The 26201-nt window shown below is 37.9% G+C and overlaps 2 protein-coding genes across 3 annotated transcripts in view; one reads left to right on the top strand and one right to left on the bottom strand.

The window, feature by feature from the left end:
• Nucleotides 1–26201, top strand: part of GABRA5 (gamma-aminobutyric acid type A receptor subunit alpha5) — a 122890-nt gene that overhangs the window by 32332 nt on the left and 64357 nt on the right. For both annotated transcript variants that reach the window (XM_072135696.1, XM_072135695.1), the window contains exons 4-5: nucleotides 8933–9000; nucleotides 11574–11794. In XM_072135696.1, the coding sequence (XP_071991797.1) occupies nucleotides 8933–9000; nucleotides 11574–11794 (289 nt within the window). The remainder of the gene's footprint in view (nucleotides 1–8932; nucleotides 9001–11573; nucleotides 11795–26201) is intronic.
• Nucleotides 1–26201, bottom strand: part of GABRB3 (gamma-aminobutyric acid type A receptor subunit beta3) — a 210762-nt gene that overhangs the window by 158154 nt on the left and 26407 nt on the right. The gene's annotated exons all lie outside the window — the stretch shown is intronic.

Below are 26201 nucleotides of genomic sequence, written 5' to 3'. Positions count from 1 at the left end.
TTTTATATCAATTCTAGGTAAAGTGTGGTGATTTGAATTTTTAGGTTTTTTTATTATAATTTTTTTAACCTTTTTTTAATTTTTACTATTTTTCAGTCTCCCTGGGGTACTTTAACCCTAGGTTGTCTGATCGATCCTATTATATACTGCCATACTACAGTATGGTAGTATATGGGGATTTCCCTCATTCATTACAATGTGCTGATCGCACATTGTAATGAAGGGGTTAAACCGAAGCAGCCTTGGGTCTTCGGAAGACCTGAGGCTGTCATGGCGATGGTTCACCGCTTCCGATGAGCCGATGAGCCCTCTCAATCCACCCGCACCCGACATGTGATTTACCGTTATATCACATGCCTTGAATCGATACGATTCAGTTTGGCGAACCGTGTCGAATCGAATTTTGAAAAATTTGCCCATCTCTAATAACTGGTTCACTCGTCAGAAAACTCCTTTGTTATATACTGTTATCTTCCAAGTTGTGTAATCACTTGCTGTACCTTTGTCACAATATATTTTGTATGATCTACAAAAGTGTTAATAACCTTTAATCAATGGACAATATAAATAAAATTTGAGTAAACAGTAGCCTAATGAAAACTTTAGGCTTATCAATTAATATAGTCTTCTGTACTTAACAGTTAAAGTGTCAGCTACATATTTAAAAATGTTTTTTTTAGCAACACTGAACTTATTTCCATAGAAATAGGGATGAGCGGATATGAACGGCAAAGTCATTGTTTGTCAATCCGAAGTGTTAACTGTTTAAATGTCACCGGCAATATTGCTGGTAACATTAAAAATCAGGTGCGTGCACGCCTGTATTTACTTGCCAGCTACACTAAACACCACCATTATGGGCGAATAGGCAATTCCCGATGACGCCACACATGTGCCACATTGATTTAAACACTGGTGGCAACTTTGCTGTCGGCATTTAAACAGTTAACACCCGTGTGTGTTACTGGTGGTGGGGGTAGGGTGAGTTGTCATTGTCTGGGTTTGGTACTGGAGCTTGGGCCCAAACAGGATTTTTAAGTTTGGGTACAGTCAAGAACTTACAGTAAGTTGACCTGCTCACCCATACGCATAAATAAAAAGTAAGATTCATATGATTTCAGGAAAGAAATGTATATTTTTCATTTTTTTAGGTTTTTGGGCTTATTGTTTATTTTACTGTTATATTATTCAAATATTTAATATACAATTTCTTAGTTACTGGAAAAAAATTACTTAAAACATTAACAACAACAAAAAGAAAATCTAAAGACAGTATTGTGACCATGAGTCCAGCCTCTGGACCCACTAGTATGTAGCTGTGGCTCATAGAGTTATGCCCTGAGTACCCTGCTGTAATGTTTCTTCTCTGATAAAAACATTTTGAGATCTCCAAACCTTTAATAATCCCCCAAATAAATAAAATATTTTTCTCTATTTAATGTAATTAATAAGAAATGATATTACAATTTAGTAAAAGATGATCTTTTTTTTTTCTTCTAAAGACTGAATGATTGTCAAATTTTAATCACAAACATCTAACTCAACTATGGTCAGAAACTCATTATGCATAGGTTTTATTTGACTTTTTGACTAAAAACAAGACATGCAAAAATCATACAAAAGTCACTATTTTTGATTATCCATCAGTGAAATAGCATTACAGGCAGTCCCCGGGTTACGTACAAGATAGGGTCCGGAGGTTTGTTCTTAAGTTGAATTTGTATGTAAGTTGAAACTGTATATTTTATAATTGTAGATCCAGACCAAAAAATTTTTGGCCACAGTGACAATGGGAGTTTAAACATTTTTTGCTGTAATGGGACCAAGGATTATCAATAAAGCTTCATTACAGACACCTTACAGCTGATTATTGCAATCTGGACTATAGTAAAGCATTCAGAAAGCTTCACCAGAGGTCAGAGGGGTCTGTCTGTAACTGTGGGTTGTCTGTAAGTAGGGGACTACCTGTACTACTGAGCCTTTCTTATCCTAGCGCAGAGAAATCTTTGCAGAGGTTTTAATTATTCTTACTTCCTTTTGACATTTTTTTTTTTTTACTTACGGTCAATTGACATGATTGTGATTCGCATATTATAGTTTCATATAGCCAGGGGCATAACTACAGTACATAAATGTATGTGTATGTGTGTATACATGTTTGTATGTGTGTGAAAGTGTGCTTGTAGGAGTATAGAACTAGTGTAAATGAGTATGTGTATATGAGTATATAAATGTGTATAATTGTGTAAACGTGTGTACACAAATATGTATACATTTTTTTAAGAGGGAAGGGGTTCACAGCAGATGTTTGCTATGGGCCCATCCTGTCCTAGGTACACCACTGCCTATTATTATTAAGTGAGTATGGTTAGAGGAAGCCCATGCAATATAGAAAGCTTATAGCAATATGATAAGAACACTATTTTACCGTGCCTGGAGATTGTAAAGGTCCGGTTACATATTTTGCATTTAATGATATATAAAATATATCAGATTTACCATAAATGTTGTTCCTAATAAACGGCCTTGCTTGCATTTATATAGTAGTGTTTAGCTATCGTTTACAGTATACGAGCAATGAGTAAGCAAAGTGCAGTCAAATCAGTCTAATATAGTAACATACGCATAATGAAGGAAGCTGCTTGTGATACATATTACTTCCAGTTCTTTTTTTAAACACTGTAGCACATTTTGTAGGCTTCATTTCCTCCTCTTACAAGATCTTGCATCTTTCTGTCATTTTCCACAAGCCTGTAAGAGTCCCTTGGAGCTTGATTATTTTGTATCAATTATGTAACAGGAGGGTCGGAATAGCCTTCTGAGAATATAGACCTCCTACTTACATCACTGGATTCCTCATGCATATTCATTAGTCTCCACATGAAAGGTCTCCTTACACTAGAATTATTGAATATGGGAAAATATTGTTATGCTCATTTTTCTCATTATATAGAATCTAGTAGCGATAGCAGCAGCTCTACTAAGCTATTTATTGCACATTTGTAAATATTACCTTGACAATTTTCAGTCATTAGAACAGTAAGAAGTATAAGTGTTTTTAGTGTTGCCATTTTTCTATCCGGGGATATAATGTGAAATTTGGGTAAAACGTCAGTAATTGTTAATTTAAAGGGATGCTCCACAGATTATGTGGTATGTATATTATTTTTTGCTGTCTAGAAAATGGGTTTGGCAAAATAAATTACATATTGTGGAATTCCTTTCAATTCTCATTGATTGGAATGAAAAATCCAATGACTAAAGATAAAGCTTTACTTTTGAACTTTAAACAGCTTTTAGCCTCTTTGTCACACATCAATTTCTAAGTCCCATGTTCTAAGACTAAATATTAACATTTCTTGTATGGATATTTGTATGGGATGGATATTATTAGCATTAATATTTCATTGTAGTGCATACAGTGTGATTTCTGTGCTCTATGAATCCATTATGGTTCACATCAAGCTGCTACATGCAGCACTTTTTCTGTTATCAAGAATGGCTGAACCAAAACGGTACACTAGCAGACCCCATAAATGTCAGCGAAATAAACACTGGAAACCTTTAAAAAGCATCCATCACTGGGGCTATCCATCACAGCTCTAAACATGATCAACATGATGCTAGTGAGCACAGAGACTTAAAAGGAACCTTTCAGGTGCTTTTCCAAACAAAGAGTTCCAGCTTAAAGTAATGACCTATCATGTGGTGTCCTTCAAGTACTTACATTGTGATGGCAGTCACCTACTCACTCTGTCATTGCTCCATAAGACATGATTATCTTGTCCCTTGCTAGGTAAAAGTTGCATGAGCCAATCGCAGGCTTTGAAAACTTATGCTTGACTTTCATTGTGAGGAACAACTGGCTGATGCCCCTTTGCAAAACAAAAACCACCAGGCAAATTCCCTTTCAAATACTAGACGTAGGGGCAACACTTTTTTATTTTTCTATTCATTTCATATGGATATACTTCTTTGGTGACATTAAAATTGAGGGCTAGCTCAATGTTTTTCAGAGCTGACATATGTAAATGATAGGGTTATTAACATTACAATATTGCTGCACAATTCTTCTACAATAATTCCTTTCGGGTTCCTCAATGTTCATTATTTGAAACAAAGCCTGGGATGAGAGTACAATGATTTATTGGCAACCCCTGGCCATTATACATCCAGGTTAACACAATTATTGCTGTAAATGTAATAAACCTGCCAAATTAACTCAAAATGATACTGGTGACTGAGCTGAATAGAAGTGAACAAGCTATGGTGTTAATGAATATTGTTTACGCAATGTTTCTTAAAGGGGTTGGTCAGACTGCAATATTTTTTTTACAAGTGATGTGGGGAAAGGGGACTATAAAAACAAGAAAGCAGCTGTAAGTACCTCCCTTTTGAACTCTAATCCAGCACTGTGCCTCCAACAGCTGGTCTCTGTACGTATTGAGAGGCTTAGCACTGGCGTCACATCCATAGGACCCACTTCAGGTCACATACAGGCTTACACAGGCTGCAGGCAGAGGCAGGCTGGGACCAACTAGGAGAGGCTCGCTGTTGGAACGGAGCACTGGCGGGAAATAAGTATAGCTGCCTTCTTGTTTCTTCAGCCCCTCACACCACTAGTTAAAAATGTAGAAGCCCAGACAAACCCTTTATCCCCCTTAATGATGAGGCCTGAAAAGGTATTAATGATCAGATATTTTAGCGAATTTACGGACATAGTGTTTTAAGGGCCATAACTAGTTGAAAATTCTGTTCGGGTTAGGGCAACAAACCCAAACCTGAACCACCTAGGTAACACCAATGATCAGTGGTGGCACCGATTCCAGGTGTAAACCCATTAAACACCACTGGCAAAGCCATCACTAGGATTTAAAGGTAATCTACCACCAGGATGAAGAATTGTAAACCAAGCACACTGACATACTGAGGCTCATTTGCATAATTAGTGAAACCTTTTTATTGTAAAAACAAGGTTCTAAGAAGCTAAAAGAAAAGCAGAACCTACCAGAAGGGACACACACTAGTATGTCAGTGTGCTTGATTTACAATTCTTTATCCTAGTGGTGGATTTCCTTTACACCACAACAATGCATTTTGGGGAAAATTGTCGCTGCCCGTGATTTCATCGTGGAGCCACTGTCCTTCTCCAAAATGGTAGTACATGTGCCACATTGAAGCTTGTGGCTCAGCCAACAGTAATTAAAGAGATAACACAGGAGATCACTCCCAGTACCGACCACAGGTATTATTGGTCGATGCAGTTGGGGGTGACAGTTCAGGTCTATTCAACACTAGCCATAACTTCATTTTTAGTTCTGATTCCCTAAAAATGTATGCAGCATTTTTCGTGTAACAAAGCTTAAATTAACAAATGGTAAAGGATTAAACTTTTAATTTCTAGTTTCATTTGGGGTTAATGTTAAAAAATGGGAAAAAAAATCCTTTTTAAATGTAAAGGATATTTAGAGATTTTTAATTTCCAGATTAACATAAAATGATCATTATAAATGAATTCCCTCTTGTGTGTTGTTCGGTTTGATAATATATGCATAGTCTCATGCAAACAAGGAGACTATGGTGTTATTTGCCATACTGCAGAGGGTGGATTTTTTACTATTTTGCTTTGAAATATGAATATATGTCATATATTTATAGCCAAATATTTTTTTGTATCAGCCTCGGTGCTGTGCAGTGGGGAAAGGAATAGGCAGAATCACTAATAAACAAGGCCAGAGACCCAGTCTTGCCCCTGTGATTTCAGAAGGAGCAGGAATAACTGCAGCAACGACGAAATACATTTCTACAGACTCGGGGAACTGCCTGCCGTCTAGTAAATGATCTAATTAATATTCCTTATTAACTTATGTAAATGTAACAGTCAACAGAATTTGTGTGCAAAGTCTTGACACATACCTTTTTTATTTGCTGTAAACAAATCTAGATTCCCTAATATGCATAATCTGATTTCCATGGGATCAGAGTATTATAGATTTTAATATTTTGTCACTTACATAATTCTACTAATTATTATTTAGTGTTAGAGATTGGCAAGTCATGTAAATGCCCTTTGCATCACCCATCCTGCATTTAAGGCAGTTATCCATATCTCTCCGCAAATTTTTTTTCACAGAAAGATGCAAAACAAGAGTAAAATATCTATTGTGCCAATAGCTACTACAGCACAAATTTCACTATGTTACTTTTATTTCTGAACATTTTGCTTCTATTATCAAACCAAGTTCTTGTTGCAACTTCGCTCAAGTCTTGAAGCTTATTTTATCAGCATACTTATAAAAGCATTTTGATCACCCTAGAAGAAAAGCCTTTACTATTAAATTTTGCGTAGCCCTCCCCTCTGAATTCTTACATGAAGATTATGATAGAACAGTCCTTTGACAGATCATTTACCGGTATATTGGTAATCTGGAAACACCCCTTTAACCATATCTACTAAAAGTAATAAGTAAGTATCCTCCCTAACAGGGAACTTACAAAATGGAAAAAAGTTTCATTATTCTCTGAGCTCTTAAAGGGAATATGTCACCAGAAAATACCTATTTTTCTTTAAACCAGGTTTCTAAGATAAACATATTTTGATGATATTCTTGATAATTAAAAAAATAAGTTCTATTTATTTATCTTTATTTAACACCTAAACAACAAGTAACAGAATAGTAAATCATGATTTTGTTCATGGGGTGAGCCCTCTCCATACAAAGAGGCTGTCTTCTGCAGTATGCAGTACACAGTCTCACTAACACCAGAGATTGGTTCTGGACTGATTGTGACCGTTTACCGCTTAAGTGCCATGGGCAAAGCCATCCAAATGTCTACATCAGCATTTCATCACAAAAAACAAATTTGAATAAAAAGCAATACAAAGTTACAGTCTAGAATAGAAGATACAACAGTATAGAAAGCACCATCATTTCCTACACTAAAATCAATAGATGATCTCACTTCTTATCCATGGTACCATTATAACTTTCACATAAAGCCGCATGAAGACTTTATGGAAATTCTTTATCATTTTTGGGAGAACCATTTTTTGCTAATTATTTCCCAAAATTTACCTAACAGGATAATTATTCAGTTTGTTGTGTATAAATACAAGATTGGTTCTTGCCAACGACCTAAGGAATCCCTTAGCCATTTTGTAGCTTATGGCTCAGCCCCATTTTTTGTATTCTGTCATCCGTCGCTTTATATGGTTATAACTTTTACTTTTATATGGGAACACTGTTACTTATCAGTATCAAAGTACTTATCAAAGTGATTATGAGATTGTTACCTCACATTGTCCTCACGTAATAGATGAGGTATTTAATTGGCAGGCAAGTTAAATGCCGTGATCGCGCTGACCATGGCATTTAACAGGTTAAACACCCGCTATTGGAACCCACTCCGTGTTACTCGGAGATGTCAGCAGTAGATTACCTGTGACACCCCGTGACTCCCAATACTGGCTCGGCTCCAGAGCAGAGCCAAACCAGTAGCGGCTCAGTGTTTTACTAGTACTTATCAATTTGAGATTGTTTCCTCACATGTTGTACTTCATTTTAGTGGTAAATTTTGGCTGATATGTTTTGAGTTTATTTACAAAAAAAAAATTTTGAAAAATTTGCCATTTTCAAAATTCTAAATCTTTGTGTTTTCAGGCAGATAGTTTTACCACCTAAATAAGTTGCTGAATAAAATTTCCCATATGTCTACTTTACATTTTTAGCATTTTTGAAATGCCTGGATAATTTATCTTGATGTCACGCGGCTTGCAAATTGAATGCCGGTTTTCTCTATTTTCAGAATTGACAACTTGTTATGCAATTTCTCCCGAGCACAGAGACCCCCCACATGTGGCCGTTATTAGTTTTATGGGGGCACAGCGGGGGGCAGTAGGGAAGGAGAGCCCTGCAGATGCCAGGATTTTAGTTTCCTCATAGGCCCCTTTTGTAGGCTATAAAATTTTAGCTTTTTCGTCATTGGAACCATGTGATGGCATTTTTTTGCGGGACGAGATGCTTCTTCAAGTGTTACATTTTGGGGTTGGCATCCCCTATTTTTTTTTTTAGGTCAGGAGTAGCAAAACATCAGTAATTTTTTTTTTTGTTGTCGTTCAGCGTTTAGCCTAATAATTATGTTATCTTTATTCTATGGGTCCATACGATTACGGGGATATCATACTTGAATATTTTTTCTTATGTTTTACAAAATAAAACCCTAATATGGGGAAAATCAATCTTTTTCTATCTTTTTTTGCATCGCCGTCTTTCGGATGGCATAACATTTTAACTTTTTTGGCTACAGAGCTGGTTGATGGCTAGTTTTTTTGCAGGACATGTTGTAGTTTGCAAGAGTATCATTCTGGAGTACATGTGTTTTTTAAATCACTTTTTGTTGCATTTTTTGTGGGATTAAATAGGTGAAAATCATAATTTTTTGCAGGTTTTTAACAATTTTTTTTTACGGCGTTCATCGCACGGGTTCAATAATTGTTTACTTTTATTCTACAGGTTGTTACAGATGAGGTGATACAATATATGTGGGGTTTGTGTTATGATTTAGACTTTTTTGTGCATTGTATGTCTCTTGCTGCAGCTTTTCACAGAAGACAACAAATATCCTTGGAAAGCCATTAAATAGTTGAGAAAACATATTTTGGTAAAGTACACGTAACACATTGGGGGTTAAGTACAGTTAACACATTCTACTGCGTTAAAGGTAAATTATCTCAATGTATGGTGCTGTGCCAGGATTTGTGATTATTTCAGGGCTTGATGCCCAAAAGAATGGTTGTACACATCCTGAGAAATATACCCAATTTTCCTAGTTTTGTAAAACAACCCTTCAAAAATGTCTCTTCCTGGATTATGTATACACATTATTGCTCCTAAATAATAACTGTATCTTTTTTCCGTTTGTTTATTTTTAGAAAGAATTACTCAAGTGAAGACAGACATTTATGTTACAAGTTTTGGACCAGTATCAGATACAGAAATGGTAAGTTATGGTTGTATATTAAAGAAATAGACAACAGATAAAGACAAAAGAAGGGTGTCAGTTAATAGAACTCTAGGGCAACCCATGACTAGCTGTATTTGTGAAAATGTGGTGACAGGTTCCCTTTAACAAGTGGGTTTGGAAAAAAATTACTTTAAAAGTCCTTAGAAAAAAGTCCTGTCATCAGAAATTGACCTAATTAACAACTATCAGTATGATAGTATCTGAACACATTCCAGATCATGTTTCTTGGTGGTGGCATTGTTCATAAAAGATGTAAATTGGTTGTATAAATTTAAGGAGGTGGAGTTTTACCACTGAAGACACACTCTCTGTTCCTCAGAAAGCCAACTTCATTGTAAAAGTTGATTTTCTGCATGAGGCCACCACACTGGACCATGAAAGAAACACAAAACTAGAAGGTGTTACGCTGCCTGATAATATGCTAGAAGTGGTTTATTAGATCAATTGCTGATCACAGGTTCCCTGTAAAGGAGTTGTCTGAGATGAAATTTTCTATTCTATATTTAAAAATTATGAGTTCCCTACCTATAGTCCAGTCAAGCACCTTTAGTCACCTCTAGCCTTAGTGGTCATGGCATGTCAAGAGCAGGCGCCCACTACAGCCTATTGTAGGCCACATCCGTGGGCAGTATTAGGGGCATGATGTTGAAACAACGACATTTGGGCACATTTTCTAAGGGTCCGAGGACCGCATTTTCGTCGGGTTAATTTTTAAAAGAACAGAGTGACTTAATGCCCTTTTATTTTCATCTGTGTGATCCAAGAGCCATGATCTTCTTTTTTTAAATGTTTCTGTCAGCATGAAGGCTTGTATTTTGCAGGCAACTTATATTTGAATGGCACCATTTAGACTGAGCACATTTAGTTTACTTAACAGCTATCTTAAAGAAGTTTTGTAAACACTGGAACATCTAGACCAGTGATGGCCAGTAAGGCCACCAATGCAGTTGAAAGAAGGTGGGCAAGCTCAGATTATCATTGTTGCTTCTCTCCAGGAAGAATAGTGGGTCCAGCAGGACGACCTCCAAAGACAATGCAGTTCAGTCAACACCTTCTTACTTTTCAAAAAGCACTGAGAGCAGCATCCCTTAATTTGCTTGGGACTGCAGGAAGATTTGGTGGAAGAGGTCCTGTTTGGTGAAATTGGGGGGATGGCCTGAGTGCCCACAGGAAGGGCTCCAAGTGCCACCTCTGGCACCTGTGTCATAGGTTCGCCACCACTGATCTAGACGATGGTTTTTAAACATTTTTTTCATCCATAACTTTCAGTGTCTACTTTTTTCTGGTGGTTTCTGTTGAATGCAGACATACCAAATATGTTGGTAACATATATATTGGAGTTAATTTTACAGAATCCTTCAGGCTCATTAGCATCACATAAAAAGTCTTCATTCTTGATTTGAGAAGAAAGGAGGCAATGGATAACAAATATAAGAATATCACCATAGTGACTGTGCCTGGATCTATGAGTAACTGTTCTTTAATTATTATATTTATTATTATTTTCTTTTTTTTTTTAGCAAATGTTTACGTTATATTCGTCCCTGAAAAGTGATGGATTATTACTGCCATCACTTAGTGACTGCGGGGATCTGACTTCTGGGACCCCTGCCGATCCTCAGGATAAATAAGCACAGCACTAGTTAAGCACCTGCTGTGCAAGTTACCGCTACACAGCCTCATTCTCTTGAACAGAAGTATATTGTAGTCCTCTGCACAGTCAGTGGTCAGAAATACTGCTGTGCAAGGATGTTGTGACCAATTGACTGCATTCATAACTTGCTTTGCCTGCTTCAAATGAGAAACAGTTAATGAAGAGAATGCATGAGAGTAATGTCACATGCATCTGTGCTGTTATTGTACAGTTTTGGCAAGTTCATTTATTGAAGCAAGTTAGTGATTCCAATATGAATTAAATTTATTAGAATTAAATTTATTCAGGATATATAGTACAGTAAACACAACTAAATCCCAATGATAAGTAAAAAGCTTAAAAAACTGTTTAGAAAAATGTTTTTTAAAAAAAGATTTTGTCTGCTTTAAAGATCAGTACATGCAGTCTCAGGTTTACGTACAAGATAGGTTCCTTGGGTTTGTACTTCATTTGAATTTGTATGTAAGTCGGAACTGTATATTTTATAATTGCAGCTCCAGACAAAACATTTTCTTTGTCCCATTGACAATTGGATTTTCAATATTTTTTGCTGTAATGGGACCAAGGATTATCAATTTAGCTTCATTGCAGACACCTTACAGCCGATCATTGCATCCTGGGAGTAAAGTAAAACATCCAGAGAGCTTCTCCAGAGACCACAGGGGTCAGAGAGGACCCTCTGTAACTGTCTGTAAGTCGGGTGTCCTTAAGTAGGGGACCACCTGTACTACCAACCAAGGATATAGAGGGTGTTTTAATTTCTGATATAAATTGAGTTACTGTAAATTAATAAAGGTAAAATATATAATTCTATAAAAAATTTTCAAAAGATTGTGTATCAGCTCATATTGATTATAAGAAGTAAAAATTGATGACCGTTGGCATTGTTTTCCAGGAATACACCATTGATGTATTTTTCCGTCAGAGCTGGAAGGATGAAAGACTTAGCTTTCAAGGACCTATGCAACGTCTTCCCCTTAACAACTTGCTGGCTAGTAAAATTTGGACGCCTGACACATTTTTCCACAATGGCAAAAAATCTATTGCACACAACATAACTACCCCTAACAAACTACTACGCCTTGAAGATGATGGGACACTGCTCTATACCATGAGGTACGATGGACTGCTGTATCAGTACTGTACAATCAGAATAATTGCGCAATGTAAGGCTACATTCACGCAATGTGTGCCTGCCATAACGTAGCAAGGCGGACATACGTTGGCGCCGGGGAGAGGAGGAGGGTGTGAGCGCTGCTCTCCACCACCCCTCTCCATAGTGATATATGGTGCTTGGCGCCGTATTCTGGGGAAAGATAGGACATGTCCTATCTTTCTGCCAGCTATAGAACAGTACGGCGCCGTGAGCCAATTGCAGTCTATGGGGGATGTATATACAGGGTATATACGTCGGCTCTATATACGTCCCCCAAAAGGGGGCGTGTGAATGTATCCTAAGAAAGTAAAGAAGCCAGGATATTAAAAATCCTCATAACAATAGACTGATCATGTTATCAGTTTGATGCGTTCATATATCTTATTTAGGGTGGCATAAAAAAGGCCAGAATCAGAATCTATAACATAAATGGTACAAATGGGGAAAGCAGTAGATGTTTATAAAAGGAATGTATATCTGTGTAAGTGCCTATGGTAGACACTACAAAACACTCCTTTTCCCTTAGGGGCATAACTAGAAAAAGCAGGGCCTCCTTTTGAATGAGTGTGAGTGACAATCAAGCACATTTATATTCTCAATGTGCAGTATAACATGTATATAATGCTGCATATCATCCATCCATTTGATAGTGTCGGGTCAGATGACAGGGCCCCCTTGACACTGTGGGTCCCATAATGGCGGCGATGGCTGCTACAACTGTAGTTATGGCCCTGTTATCTCTATTTTACAGGCTGCACGGATATCCACATGAGATTGATTTGATACAGTAGCATTCGTGTTTGAAGATGGCTTATTGACTTGTATAGGAGAATGCTGTAATCTTACTATGTAACCTGTGCAATGGAAAAGTTGAGCACTTCAATCCCTCTAAAATTATGTACTGGGAACTTAACCCCATAGCGCAATAAGACGTACCCTTACGTCTTACTGCGCATGGGGGAGTATGAAGAGGGCTCACGGGCTGAGCCCTCCTCATACTCACCGGGCATTTGCTTCATAATGAAGCAAATGCCCGTTGCTAACACCCGCGATCGGTGCTTGCACCGATCGCGGGTGTTAACCCTTTGATCGCCACCGGCAAAGCTGCCGGCGGCATTAAAGAGCCGGCGGCGCGTGGGCGCCGCCATCTTGGCTCCGATCGTCACTCCCCGTGACGTCACCGGGGAGCGGCGATCCGTTGCCATGACAGCCTGGGATCACACAAAGATCCGAGGCTGTCATGATCGAGGCTATCTATTACAATGTGCGATCTGCACATTGTAATAGATGGTATGCAAAATCCCCATATACTGCCATACTGTAGTATGGCAGTATATGGTAGGGTCAATCAGACAACCTAGGGTTAAAGTACCCTAGGGAGTCTGAAAAATAGTAAAAAAAATAAATAAAAAAAAGTAAAAAAAAAAAAATTATATTAAAAAAACATAAAAATTCAAATCACCCCCCTTTCCCTAGAACTGATATAAATATAAATAAACCGTAAAAATCATAAACACATTAGGTATCGCCGCGTCCGAAAATGCCCGATCTATCAAAATATAATAACCGTTTTTCACTGCGTTTAACCCCGTAGCGGAAAATAGCGCCCGAAGTCGCAAATGGCATTTTTTTGCCATTTTGAAAAATAGAAAAAATTCTATAAAAAGTGATCAAAAGGTCGCACAGTCCTAAAAATAGAAGCATTGAAAACGTCATCAGAAGTCGCAAAAAATGACATCACTCACAGCTCCATACACCGAAGTATGAAAAAGTTATTAGCGCAAGAACACGGCAAAATGAAGAATTTTTTTTCTGTACAGGAGGTTTTAATTTTTGTAAATGTATGAAAACATTATAAAACCTATACAAATTTGGTATCCCCGTGATCGTATTGACCTAATGAATGAAATAGACCTGTCATTTGGGGCGCACAGTGTAAGCTGTAAAAACCAAGCCCACAAGAATTGGCGCAAATGTGTTTTTTCATCATTTTCACTGCATTTAGAATTTTTTTCCCGCTTCCCAGTACACGGCATGGAATATTTAATACCATCAATACGAAGTGCAATTTGTTACGCAGAAAATAAGCCATCACATAGCTCTGTACACGGAAAAATAAAAAAGTTATAGATTTTTCAAGGTGAGGAGTGAAAAATAAAAACGCAAAAACGAAAAAGGGCCTGGTCCTTAAGGGGTTAAAGGAAATCTACCACCAGGATGAAGAAACCAAGGGCAATCACATGCTGGTGTATGCCCCCTCTGACAGGTTCTGCTCTTCTTTTAGCTTCATAGGACCTTATTTTCATGAAAAAAAAAATATGCAAATTAACCTGGGGGGCTCCGGGCTGTATAGATGTCAATGGAGCCTGGAGCCCCTCACTCTCATTTCCACAATTGTTCAAACTGGTATTTCTTGACAACAAAGGCATAAGAAGCTACAAGAAGAGTGGATCCTGCCAAAGGGGGCATACACCAGCATGTAAGTGTGCTTGGTTTACAATCCTTCATCCTGGTGGTAGATGTCCTTTAAGAGAGCAATGTATTAAACATACCCACAAATGTCAATGGTCTGTAGGAAAGGCTGTCAAAGGAAATCTAACATCAATATCAAGCATGATGAACCAGGAAAACATACACAAAGATCCAGACAGCAAGACTTTGCTTCCGTTAGAATAATGCAGGAAGATGCAGGGGAGAACTACCAGGGATCAAGGGGGAGGGGGAAATCTGTGAAAAGAGCCTGTGAGGACAGAACATGATAAGGCTCTGGTAGAGCCCTTCTGGCTTATTAGCATAATTTAAAAGTTGTTTAGAAGGAAAGAGGTCATGGATATCAATTATTACCACATGATTACCACAGTCACAATGTCTGAAACTATGAGCAAGTGTCTCTGGTTTACATTATAGATTCTGATGGTAGATTTTCTTTAATGAGTGTGCCAAAATTCCACAAAAATGTATTTTTGGATCAAAATATATTTAAATAAAGCTTAAGTGCTTTGGGGGCATTACCCAAGCCCCTCCGGATTCCGGTTATTACACAACCCCAGAGCTCTTCTCCCCCCTTCTCTGCACTTCTTCCCTACCTGCCGTATGCTGAATCTCACAACAGTACAGAGTATGAGCTGTACTGCTGCAAAATTGCGACACATTTGGTAGAGTGCAAAGGGAGCAGGGAAGAAGTGATCCTATGTAATCGCAGGAGCCCGGAGTAGGTCTCACCTTTTTTTTTTTACAGATTATATAACAATAAATCGTTATTTGAATATGTATAAATATACCATATATACTCAAATATAATCCGAGATTAAAAAAAAAAAAATTATGCTGAAAAAGCCCCACTTGGCTTGTACTTATATATAAAAAAAATAAAGTAAGTAATCACCCCCGTCTTTGTCTTCTCCTCAAAGCACCTCTTTGGGATCCCGGCCAGGATGGCAGCTACACGTCTATGCGATCTGCTGGTACAGAAACTATGATGTGACAGTGTCACGATTTCTGTGCCAGCAGATTGCATAGAAGTGTATTTCCTGGCCCTGCCTCTGCACTCTACTATGGGCATTATATTAATGAGGGCACTCTGCTGGACATTTTATTAATGTGGACACTCTGCTCTGGGTATTATATTAATGGGGGCTCTCTGCTGGGCATTTTACTGAGGGGGCACTCTGCTGGCCATTTTATCAATGGGGAACTCTGCAGACATTTCATTCATGAGGGGAGACTTCTGGACATTTTATTGATGAAGGGAGACTAATGTATATTTTATTAGAGATTAGCAGCTGCATTTTCCACCCTAGGCTTATACTTGAGTCAATACATTTTCCTAGTTTTTTTGTGGTAAAATTAGGTACCTCGACTTGGGTCATCTTATACTTTGGTTGGTTATGCTCGAGTATATACGGTAAATATATTTCTATATTTATATCTGCTGAGTATTATATATCCTTAATAATTAGATAATGTTATTATTTATTCTTATACAAAATATATAATAAATGACAATGCAACATGCACACAGACACATGCTGTGTCAACATCAAATCGTAAAATGTGCTGTGACCTGATGCTCAGTTTCTGCTTTGTTATTCACCTTTATCACAGACCCTCACAAAGGTGACAATTTCAGACAGTAAACAAATGTCCAGTGGATGCTTTACAATTAGAACATTATTGTTAATCTATGTCAATAGTAAGGACATTTACAACGCAATGGTGGCAATTACCAAGCAGTAAAATTAACAAGCTACATCCTCAAATAGCTGGAAATGAAGATCAACTGTGAAATGAGTGACATAAAGGAAATTAAATGTACTGTAAAATGTCTGTGATTGCCCTATAATATTAGAGTTCATTTAGAGGCTGCTCATAGAACAAAGATGAAGCACGGCAGACGGGTGCAGAACACTTCCAGATATAAGTAGCTTTGGGACAAGTAAAACAATGTATGGGCAATAATATCACAACAAAACTATTAGGTGCTTCTATTACCTACATATAAATACAATCCTGTGGTGAGAAATACTTTGGATCAAATAAGATATTAATAATTTAGGCACAAAAATGATATTTTAAAAGTAGCCTGTTCCATTAATCGTGGTGTTTGATCTTCAGATTGCAGATTATAAAGCATAAGAATTGTCTTGATGGACAAGTGTCTTTTTTTAATCTTATAAACTATGAGTTGGGCAAGTTAATAGTTTGGTGGGAAAGGTAAAGAATTTCTTGCTTGCATGTAAATGTCTCTTCTATCCATATTTCCATAAGTCCAGTGGGCAGTTTGATCTTTTACACACAGAAATAACTTTCTATCAAAGAATGGGACAGACAAGGTGATTCTTTCTGCTCTAAAACACTGGCCGCAAATGAGATACCACATTCAAATTCCCTTTAGGTTATACTTTTTGTGCCTAAATTACTGACTTCATAAGCAATCCAAAAAGCTACTGTTCTAACTGGTAACGCCCCAATGTAAAATGTGAAGGCTTACTTCGGGAGCCCCGACTTTGGTTTCAATAATTTAATGGGGTGGTCCAGCTACTTACTATTGCTATGAAGTGGGAACTAAAATCTCTGCTGCCAATTCACAAACCTTCTTCCCACAAATACCATCCTTGTGGAAAGGTAACAGGGCTTTTTGCATTCTCATTATCGCCGGTGATCCCCTTTCGTGGACCCACTACAATTTCAATATTATTGTCATTATATATTTATGGAGCACTAATAAGTCCATGATCCTATACATTTGGAGCTCATCACACTTTATTTAGAAAGGTTGTAGAAAAGAGAGTTCTTTATTACACTGCTGGTGGTCACGTGAGACCATATTTTCTCAATATTTTCTCAAGGATCAGCAAATCCACTGCCCTATGCCAAGGTAGTATTGCAAATGTGGCTGGACAACCTGTTTCCCCGTTTTCAGTAATGTTAGAAGCGAAATACTAAGGTTGTGAAAATGAAATCACAAAGGGAGATTGTTTTGTTATAATGGAGCATTGTTGCATCAAAATGAACATTGTGATATAACAGTGAGCCAATAGGATGTGAAAAAGGGGCATTGTAATGTAAGAATAGGGTTTTTTGAAGTCACAGCAGGGTGTTGTGATGTAATAAAAAGGCATTGCGATGTCATAAAGGAGCTTTGTGATATAATCGGCATTGTGATGTTATAAAGGACATTGTGATGTCATAGAGAGACATTGTAGATTAACAATGGGGCATTGTCATACTGTAAAAGGGTATTGTGATGTGAAAGTAGAATTGCAATGCTATAATGGGGCAGTTTGATCCCCGACTTTCTTATAATTAAAATAAATTTGTCAAACTGGCCATTGCAATGTCTGGGCAATGTGAAATCATAATGGGCCTTTCCGGTTTCATAAAGAAGTATTGTAATGTCATAATGCGTGATTGTGATGTAAAAACAGATCATTTTCATGTCACAATGGGGCAATGGATTGTTGTAATGGTTAATTATGTTATGGATCATAAAGTCAGAACAATGCATTGTGATGTCATAATGGGCATTTATAAAGGGGAATTGTGACGTCATAAAGGGCATTTGATGTCACAAAAGTTCATAGTGAAGTAATAATGGCATTTAGCGATAGCACAATGAACTATTATGATGTCATAAGAAGGCAGTGAGATGTCATTAACCCCTTAAGGACGCAGGGTTTTTCCGCTCAGTTCTCGTTCTCCACCTTCAAAAATCCATAACTTTTTCATTTTTATGTGTATAGCGCTGTGTAAGGGCTTATTTTGTGCATAACAAATTTTACTTTCCCGTGAGGTAACTCCGTTAACCGCTTCACGCAAAGCTATGAAGGGTGTATGAAGAGGGCTCATGGGCTGAGTCCTCTTCATATAGAGATGGGCATTGCTGCATATTGCAGTGAAGAACCATCGCTAACACCCACAGTTGCACCAATCATGGGGCAATTGAGATGGTCGCTGCTCCACACGTCATCAGGGAGTGGCGATCAGCTGCCATGACAGCCTCGGGTCTGATGAAGATTTCAGCATGGTTTCTGAAGATTCATTACAATGAGCCAGTGGCTCAATGTAATGAATCCTATGCAAAAATTCCATATACTGCAATACAGTAGTATTGCAGTATATGGTAGGAACGATCAGACCATCTAGGGTTAAAGTACCCTAGAGGGTCTAAGAAATAGTGAAAAAAATAGTTTAAAAAATGTAAAAAAAAATTAAAATAATAAAAATTCAAATCACCCCCCTTTCCCTAAAATGTGATAAACAGTAAAAATAACAAACACATTAGGTATTGCCGCGTCCCAAAATGCCCGATCTATCAAAATATAAAAAAAGTTATTGGCGGCGGTGACCCCCATAACGGAAAATGGCGCCCAAATGTCCAAAACGCGACTGTTACATCTTTTTACATGACATAAAAAATGTAATAAAAAGTGATCAAAATGTTGCACAGTCCTCAAAATGGACACGGCATGGAATAATAAATAACATCACAGAAAAGGAAATTTTTTTACGCACAAAAAAGCCCTCACACAGCTCTGTACGCTGAAAAAGTTATGGAATTTTGAAGGTGGAGAGCGAGAAATGAGCGAAAAAACCCTGCGTCCTTAAGGGGTTAAGGACACACCCCGTTTTTGTTTTTGCATTTCCATTTTTCACTCCCCACTTTCAAAAATCTATAACTTTTTTTTATTTTCAGTTTGCAGAGCAGTATGAGGGCTTGTTTTTCTCCGTAACAAATTGTATCTCCTAGTGATGGTATTTAATATTCCATGCCGTGTACTGGGTAGATGGAGAAACATTACAAATGTCACCAGCACACTATTATTGATTGTGCTGAAATTAATACCTGGTAGTCTCACATATACTCCCGGCAGTCACAACAACGCCCACCAATGACGTCACAGGGGGGGCGAAAATTTGGCCCAAGATGGTGGGGCCAATGAGCCATCAACAATGAAATGCTCCAGACAGATTTGCCAGGGTTCTGATACGTCAAGCGCAATCCGGACACATTGCCAGATTTGTGGCCGTATAGCCATGCAAAAATGTATAATAATACTTTGTAGTTTACGAACAGAAGTATGGTAAGGCAATCTGTAATATGTAGGAGAATTTTATAGGAGAACGACAGATGATAGATAGATTGATGATACAAGATAAATAAATATGAAAGATGATATAGATTATTTGATGCATAAATATAAAGTAGATGATCGATAGATAGATAGATAGATAGATAGATAGATAGATAGATAGAGGAAATAGAAAGACACAGTAGAAGAGATGGATTGATAGATGGATAGGTAGCTAAATAGGAGATAGATATGTTAGAGATGATAGATAATAGATCAGAGATAGATATGATAGATAAAAGAAAAGCCCAGAGCAGCACTGAAAATAAAAAACATTTGGGTGCACAGCACCAATAATAAATCCAAAGAAGAGGCAACACTCCCAGATGTGCTAGAAAATCAGGGGTGAAACTTTTATTCCATTGCGACATTACGTAACAATACATATCTTTCTGTGATTGATAAAGGCGTGAATTGTCACCAAAACGTTGCAATGGAATAAAAGTTTCACCCCTGATTTTCTAACACATCTTGGAGTGCTGCCTTTTCTTTGGATATAGAAAGATGGACAAATATATAGATAGAAAATAGACAAATTATAGAAGATAGATAACTAGACAGATGATAAATGTATACCGTAGACAGGAGATAGATAATAAGCATCTTCACCTGGGCATTCAGCCACCGGGTATTAAAGGAGCAATATATCCTCTGCCCACAAAGGTCCACATGCAGGACAGTATGCCACCCCCTGACGCCATAGTTGTGATTGATCAGGGGACACCCCTGGCCAACACAGCCATGGCTTGTAGCTAGGGGTGTCAATTGTGCAGCTAATCTGGCAACATGTCCGAGTCATGCGGGGTGCTCCCAAACACTCAACTTAAAGTTTTATCTGCTCATCTCTATTTTACACAAAACACCGTCATAGCATCACTACTGACAATGTATGATGTCATTTACATATCTCCACTGAGCTTGTCTATAAAACTCTCCAAAGACTTCAATGAGTCTGATCTGGACTATTGCCGACTGTTTCCATAAGTCAGCAGTAATTTTTAAATATATCACTATAGATCCATATGAAAATTTAGGGGCAAATGGAGCACCTTGAGCAAAAAGCTTTTACAATAATGCATGTTATAACACTTTTCACCACTAGAGGTCAGACTAAGTCCATCTAGCCTGGTGAGAAAAGACTAGGTAAAATAAATCTTCCCAAACAGTGTTTATGTGATGTATTATATATTCAAAAATGCAATAAATCAATTTATAATTTACTGATGGTATTCTTATATGTAATAAGGAACAGCAATAGTATAAATCTCTCTAGTTCTTTATGTGTATAATAATAAAACTAATTTAGACTTTATGGAAGGATTACATTATGTCGCCTTATTCTATCTCCATCTACCAGATCATCTACCAGTATCATGTTGTCGACTTTTTGAATGATTTCCTCGGTAACCACGTCTGCCAGGCATCCTGGCCGCTCCTCATCAAAAAACGGATGTTCGCCCATGTTTAAATTTGTTGAACCAATATCTAACTGTGGTCATAGATGGCGAAGTGTCCCCATAAACAGCATCCAACTTTGCTTTTATCTCCTCGCATTTTTTCCCATCCAAAAACAAAAAGCGAATTACCGAACGATAATTCTCTTTTTCCATCTTGGCGAAAATCACGAAACACGTCTTACTCAAATGGCTGCCAAATCCAAACTAACCTATCTATCAAACTAACCAACTTCCCTCAGGAACGCCCTCCGTCGTCAAACACGGGTACAACTGGAGTAACAAACTCATATTTATGCTTGTCTTGTTAGCAATATGATCCAATCACTGCTTTAATTCTGCATTCTCTTCTTGGAAATATGGAAATTATTTTAACACATTAGACATTAGGCATTAAGAAATTTATATTTAGCTGCATTGCACTTCGGCCCCCAGACACTAAAGATGCATCGTATTTTATATCTTATATTATAAGCTAATTTTCAACAATATGCAATTCTCTTATCTTACACTAGATGGCAGTAAAATACTTCTGTGGACAAGGATGTCTTTAGTCTTTGCCTTCACTGTTAACATGAATAATCAGTTTCTAATCTTATCAACTTTCTACAAAACAGAGGTACAATGACTTAATTAATTTACCACTTACATTCCTTGCTATATTTCTTGTGCCTAAACTTCTGAACATATGAACATATGTTGTTTTCTAATAAATAAATAAATACAAACTTATATAAATCTGCTTACTTACTGTAAATATGTGACACATATCAAATGATCTGATGTAGGTCCAATGCATTTTAACCTTGTGGCTAAATGATGCACATGCATTTCTTCCCCCAAGCAATGTAACTTCATGCAGGTTTTATCCATTTACTCATCTCCTTTGCTGTAAACTCTAAGATGGTGTCTTTTATACATTGAAATTAAAGGGGTTGTGCACTTTTAGTAAATAATTGATTAATTATTTCATTTGTTTAATGAAAACTAACAAAATTTACTTCTTTTGGATAAAGACCACTCCATGGTCACATGATGTTATGTAGGAATGATTTGTTATATTAATAAGCGTAACCAGAGCTGTGTGATATAATGAGCCATGCAACTGTGTGACATCTGGGAAAACCTATTGACTCGCATATAAGCCGAGGGTGGGAAATGCATTGGTCCCAGCCTCCCAGTATATAGTCAGCAAGCCCCTAGTAGTATATAGACAGCCAGCTCCCAGTAGTATATAGCCAGCCTGCCTCCTGTAGTATACAACCAGCCTGCCCCCTGTAGTATACAGCCAGCCCCATGTAGTATACAGAGAGCCTGCCCCCTGTAGTATACAGCCAGCCTGCCCCCTGTAGTATACAGCCAGCCCAGCCAGCCTCCTGTAGTATACAGCCAGCCTCTGTAGTATACAACCAGCCCAGCCAGCCTCCTGTAGTATGCAGCCCACCCAGCCAGCCCCCTGTAGTATACAGCCAGCCCAGCCAGCCTCCAGTAGTATACAGCCAGCCTCTGTAGTATACAACCAGCCCAGCCAGCCTCCTGTAGTATGCAGCCCGCCCAGCCAGCCCCCTGTAGAATACAGCCAGCCCAGCCAGCCTCCTGTAGTATACAGCCAGCCCCATGTAGTATACAGCCAACCCACCCAGCCCCCTGTAGTAAACAGCTAGCCAGCACTTTAAAAAAAATAAACTTATATACATTAAACTTGGGTCTTAATTTTTGGAAAATAACCCAAATCAGGCAATAATAAGCATAAATAGTAATAGTGTGCAAAAGCCTGGCACAATGTATGAGAAGCCATAACATTTGTCACTGTAGATTCAGTATTCCATTATCAGTGCTTAAAATATAAAGTGCTGAAAACTTCTCAGATCACCATTTAATATTACCAAACATTTGCATAAGACAATTTCACGCTGTTTATGCACTAATGTATATCAACTAAGTCTCAAGCAATCCCTTTTCCTATCAGGGAAAGTGTTTGAATCTAACATCATAGAATGAAATCAGTAGCGAGTAAGCAACCAGGAGACCCATTTAGTTTCATGCCACTGAAGGAAAAGTACATTACATTAAGAATGGTAAATGGATATCCCCTGGGAAGCCATAGACTGCCTAGAGGATAACACGCCTCGACTTCAATTTAGTATTTTTAATTCTTTTCGGTCTCTTGCTGCCTGATACATGCCTCTTTGAGCAGTAACATTAACATGCAAACAATGCTGCTTGGTATTCTTCACTCAACAGAAAGACAGATACTGTATTGAGGAAATAAGCATAGGTACGAAATATACAAGCCTAATGCTTACAAGGAAAGACAGCCGAGAAGATTAAAGAACAAAACACAGTGCATTGTAGTTGACTTCTGCATTCAGGTGCCTCTTGTTTATTTATAACCAATCTCATTAGTTTTGAAGGCGGATAATTAATGATTATGTTTATATTAGTTTATCATAGGCAGGTTACCCAAGCAGGATAGGAAATGTGTAAATAAGCACAATGGGACAATACCTTCATGAATTATATATCCAATGTAATACCTAGCTTCACTTCCAATACACACACTGATACAGTAATCACTAAATTATAATGCACATGTATTCAGGTGTACACCTACATGAAAGATGTTCTACAACTGATGTTTCCCTTATCCAAAGAGTTAGAGGATAAAGGTCTGTTCATGGGAGTCTGAATGCTGATGGTGTGCAAACCTGGCCATCACACTCCTCACTTTTATGGTACTACTTGAGACCACCATTCTGTATGTGCCCTGGAAGTTGGTAGGTGGTCAACGTGGTAAGGCAGAAGCATTGACTTTACTTTTCTTTGCAACGTTGACCCCAATGAGCAGTCATAAAAATGAATAAATAAAGCTCGTCCATCCTGTTCTTTTTGCTTTTCATCTTATTTTATCAAATTTTACCATTTATACTGAAAAATATGGAGACATTTTCTGTGTCTGTCCAAGTGGCCCACCCACATATCCCTTCCTTCTCCATAAAGTCACGCAGTTGGTTATTAGACAATTGGCTGAACTGCCCTACTGCCCATTGTTCAATATAGAAAAACTTTGAAGGTGTTTTCAAGGTTTAGTAACGAACGTCTTCTAATCCCATCACATACATGTCATCCATGTTGCATGACACCATTGCATACACTATAAACAGAAGTGGACTGTAACTTGAGAAAGAGGTGGCATAGGAAAGACTAACATCTTAATTTTATTATTTTACTTTTTGATATTTTTACTAAGCCCCGTTATCTTAATCTGAAAAAAACTTTATACTGTTAATTTTACAGCATATATTCTTTAATATACAGTAATTTCTTTGCCCAATGCAGTTTACTGCCCCCTTGCCATAAAGAGCTTTCCTTCTAAGCCTCGGTCTATTGATAGAAATCTAGTAAGTTTTAGTTAAAAGGGCAGAATGAAGTAGAATTTTATCTGTGACTTCTAAGCTTTAAGCAGGACATGGTATGGACACTTCTATTGTAGCATGAAATCTACTGTCTGCACTATCCTTCGGCACTTTTTCACTCTGTCTGTCTGTCAGTTTTATACATGAGATCTGTGAGGTAAGAGAATGTGACTGATGTGAATCATGGTATAAATGAGCTGCCAGGCAACTTGGTAACTGCTGCGAATATTAAATACTGTTCTACTTCTGATGTGTAATCATGAGATGATGTATTGTGCCTGGGGGAAGCATCATTCATGGTGGGGGTTAAATAGGGTTGTGTCCTTTTACTTGCAGAGTAAATCTTACTCAGTGTAATATTTCAGCTCACATCTAATATCCCTGTTTGGTTAAACAACTCTGGTAGTGAGGATGAGCATTGAAGATTATGCTCAAATCATAGTACAGCCAGGGAGAGAGCAGAAAGGGTTAACAGTCACAGCTGTGTAGAAAACAAGAGAGAGATCTGTCTTAGATCATGTAGAGAGATTTTCCCTAGCAACATACAGTAGAAGTAATATTGTAACTAAGGGGAACTTTTCAGCCTGTTACTTTACAAATTTGGGAGAATTTGTTAATGAAGTGTTCACAATTACCCCCTTCCCACAATATCAAAAATCATCTGAAATAATGGCTACACTTTAAGTTAATAATTTGGCTAGCTAGGCTGGTTAACTGATTTGAAAGCTAAAAAGTCTTTCTTCTCATCCCTTCTAAAAGATAAGAGGCTTGCATACTTAATGGCAACAAGCAGCACTATTCATACAGATATATACATTTATCTGTATCAGTACAAATGTCTTAAAAGTATCTAAATCACTTTATAACTGTGCCATAAAATGTACCTGATAGTCAATGTTTCTTTGGTTGGCTTCTGATGGGCATTAGTACAGTACTTGACAGTAGTCATTGATACCTATAATGAGACTGAACCCTCACAGAGTGTCCAGTCTAGGAAAAATGGCCCATACATCATTTGAATTTGCACATCTGTGGCCAGTCTTAGTCTTCTTTTTTCATTTTTACATTTTTACTATTCTAAATTGTATCATTTTTTAAAGGAAACCTACCACTTCATTTTGATTTACCTCTCCGAGGTAGCTTCGGCGCTGTGCGCGGCCATGCGCGCGTAACGCCTCCGGCACTCCGTATGGAGGCGCGCGCGCGCACGGCCGCGCGCAGCGCCAAAGCTACCTCGGAGAGGTAAATCAAAATGTGTTTAAACCGCGATATAGCGGTTTAAAACACTCGCTATGGTAAGCTCCGGCACCAGCTCACCCTGAGCTGGTGCCCGGTGTTTACATCTCATACCTACCATCAGAAGTGGTAGGTTTCCTTTAACTAGAGAAAAACGTTATAGAGCAAAAAGTTATACTTACCATTCTTGGGGATGTTTCTGGGTGTAGTAGTGACCACCCATCCCCCAGTGCGTTAACTCCCGTTGAGTCATTGATGTTGATGTCTGGGCCAATCCTGCTGGGTCATTGGCAATATTGATGTCTGGGCCAATCCCTCAGCCTTTTTTTAACTCTCGTTAAAAACCGTGACTGGCAAAGATGGGACTGGAAGTACGAGGAAAGGGCAGTTTCCATTGGAGCAATGGATGCCCTGAATAGGGCGAAGTATAGAGTTTTCCTCTATATACTCCTAAATGCTTCGCATTCTTGGGTTTTCCTCACATGGGTAATATTTTTTGAAAGATAGAGGAGAACAAAGCCATTTCTCTGAATTTTTGAAATATTGGACCAGATTTATCAATAGTGCAGTTTGCTTTAGTAATGTGCAAGTGCGCCAGATTACTGAATACTGCCACACGGTCTTCAATAA

The sequence above is a fragment of the Engystomops pustulosus genome, chromosome 2 (genome assembly GCF_040894005.1).
Source record: "Engystomops pustulosus chromosome 2, aEngPut4.maternal, whole genome shotgun sequence".
Classification (NCBI taxonomy): domain Eukaryota; kingdom Metazoa; phylum Chordata; class Amphibia; order Anura; family Leptodactylidae; genus Engystomops; species Engystomops pustulosus.
Note: the sequence above shows the minus strand (reverse complement) of the source record. Positions and strands in the feature narration are given on the sequence as shown.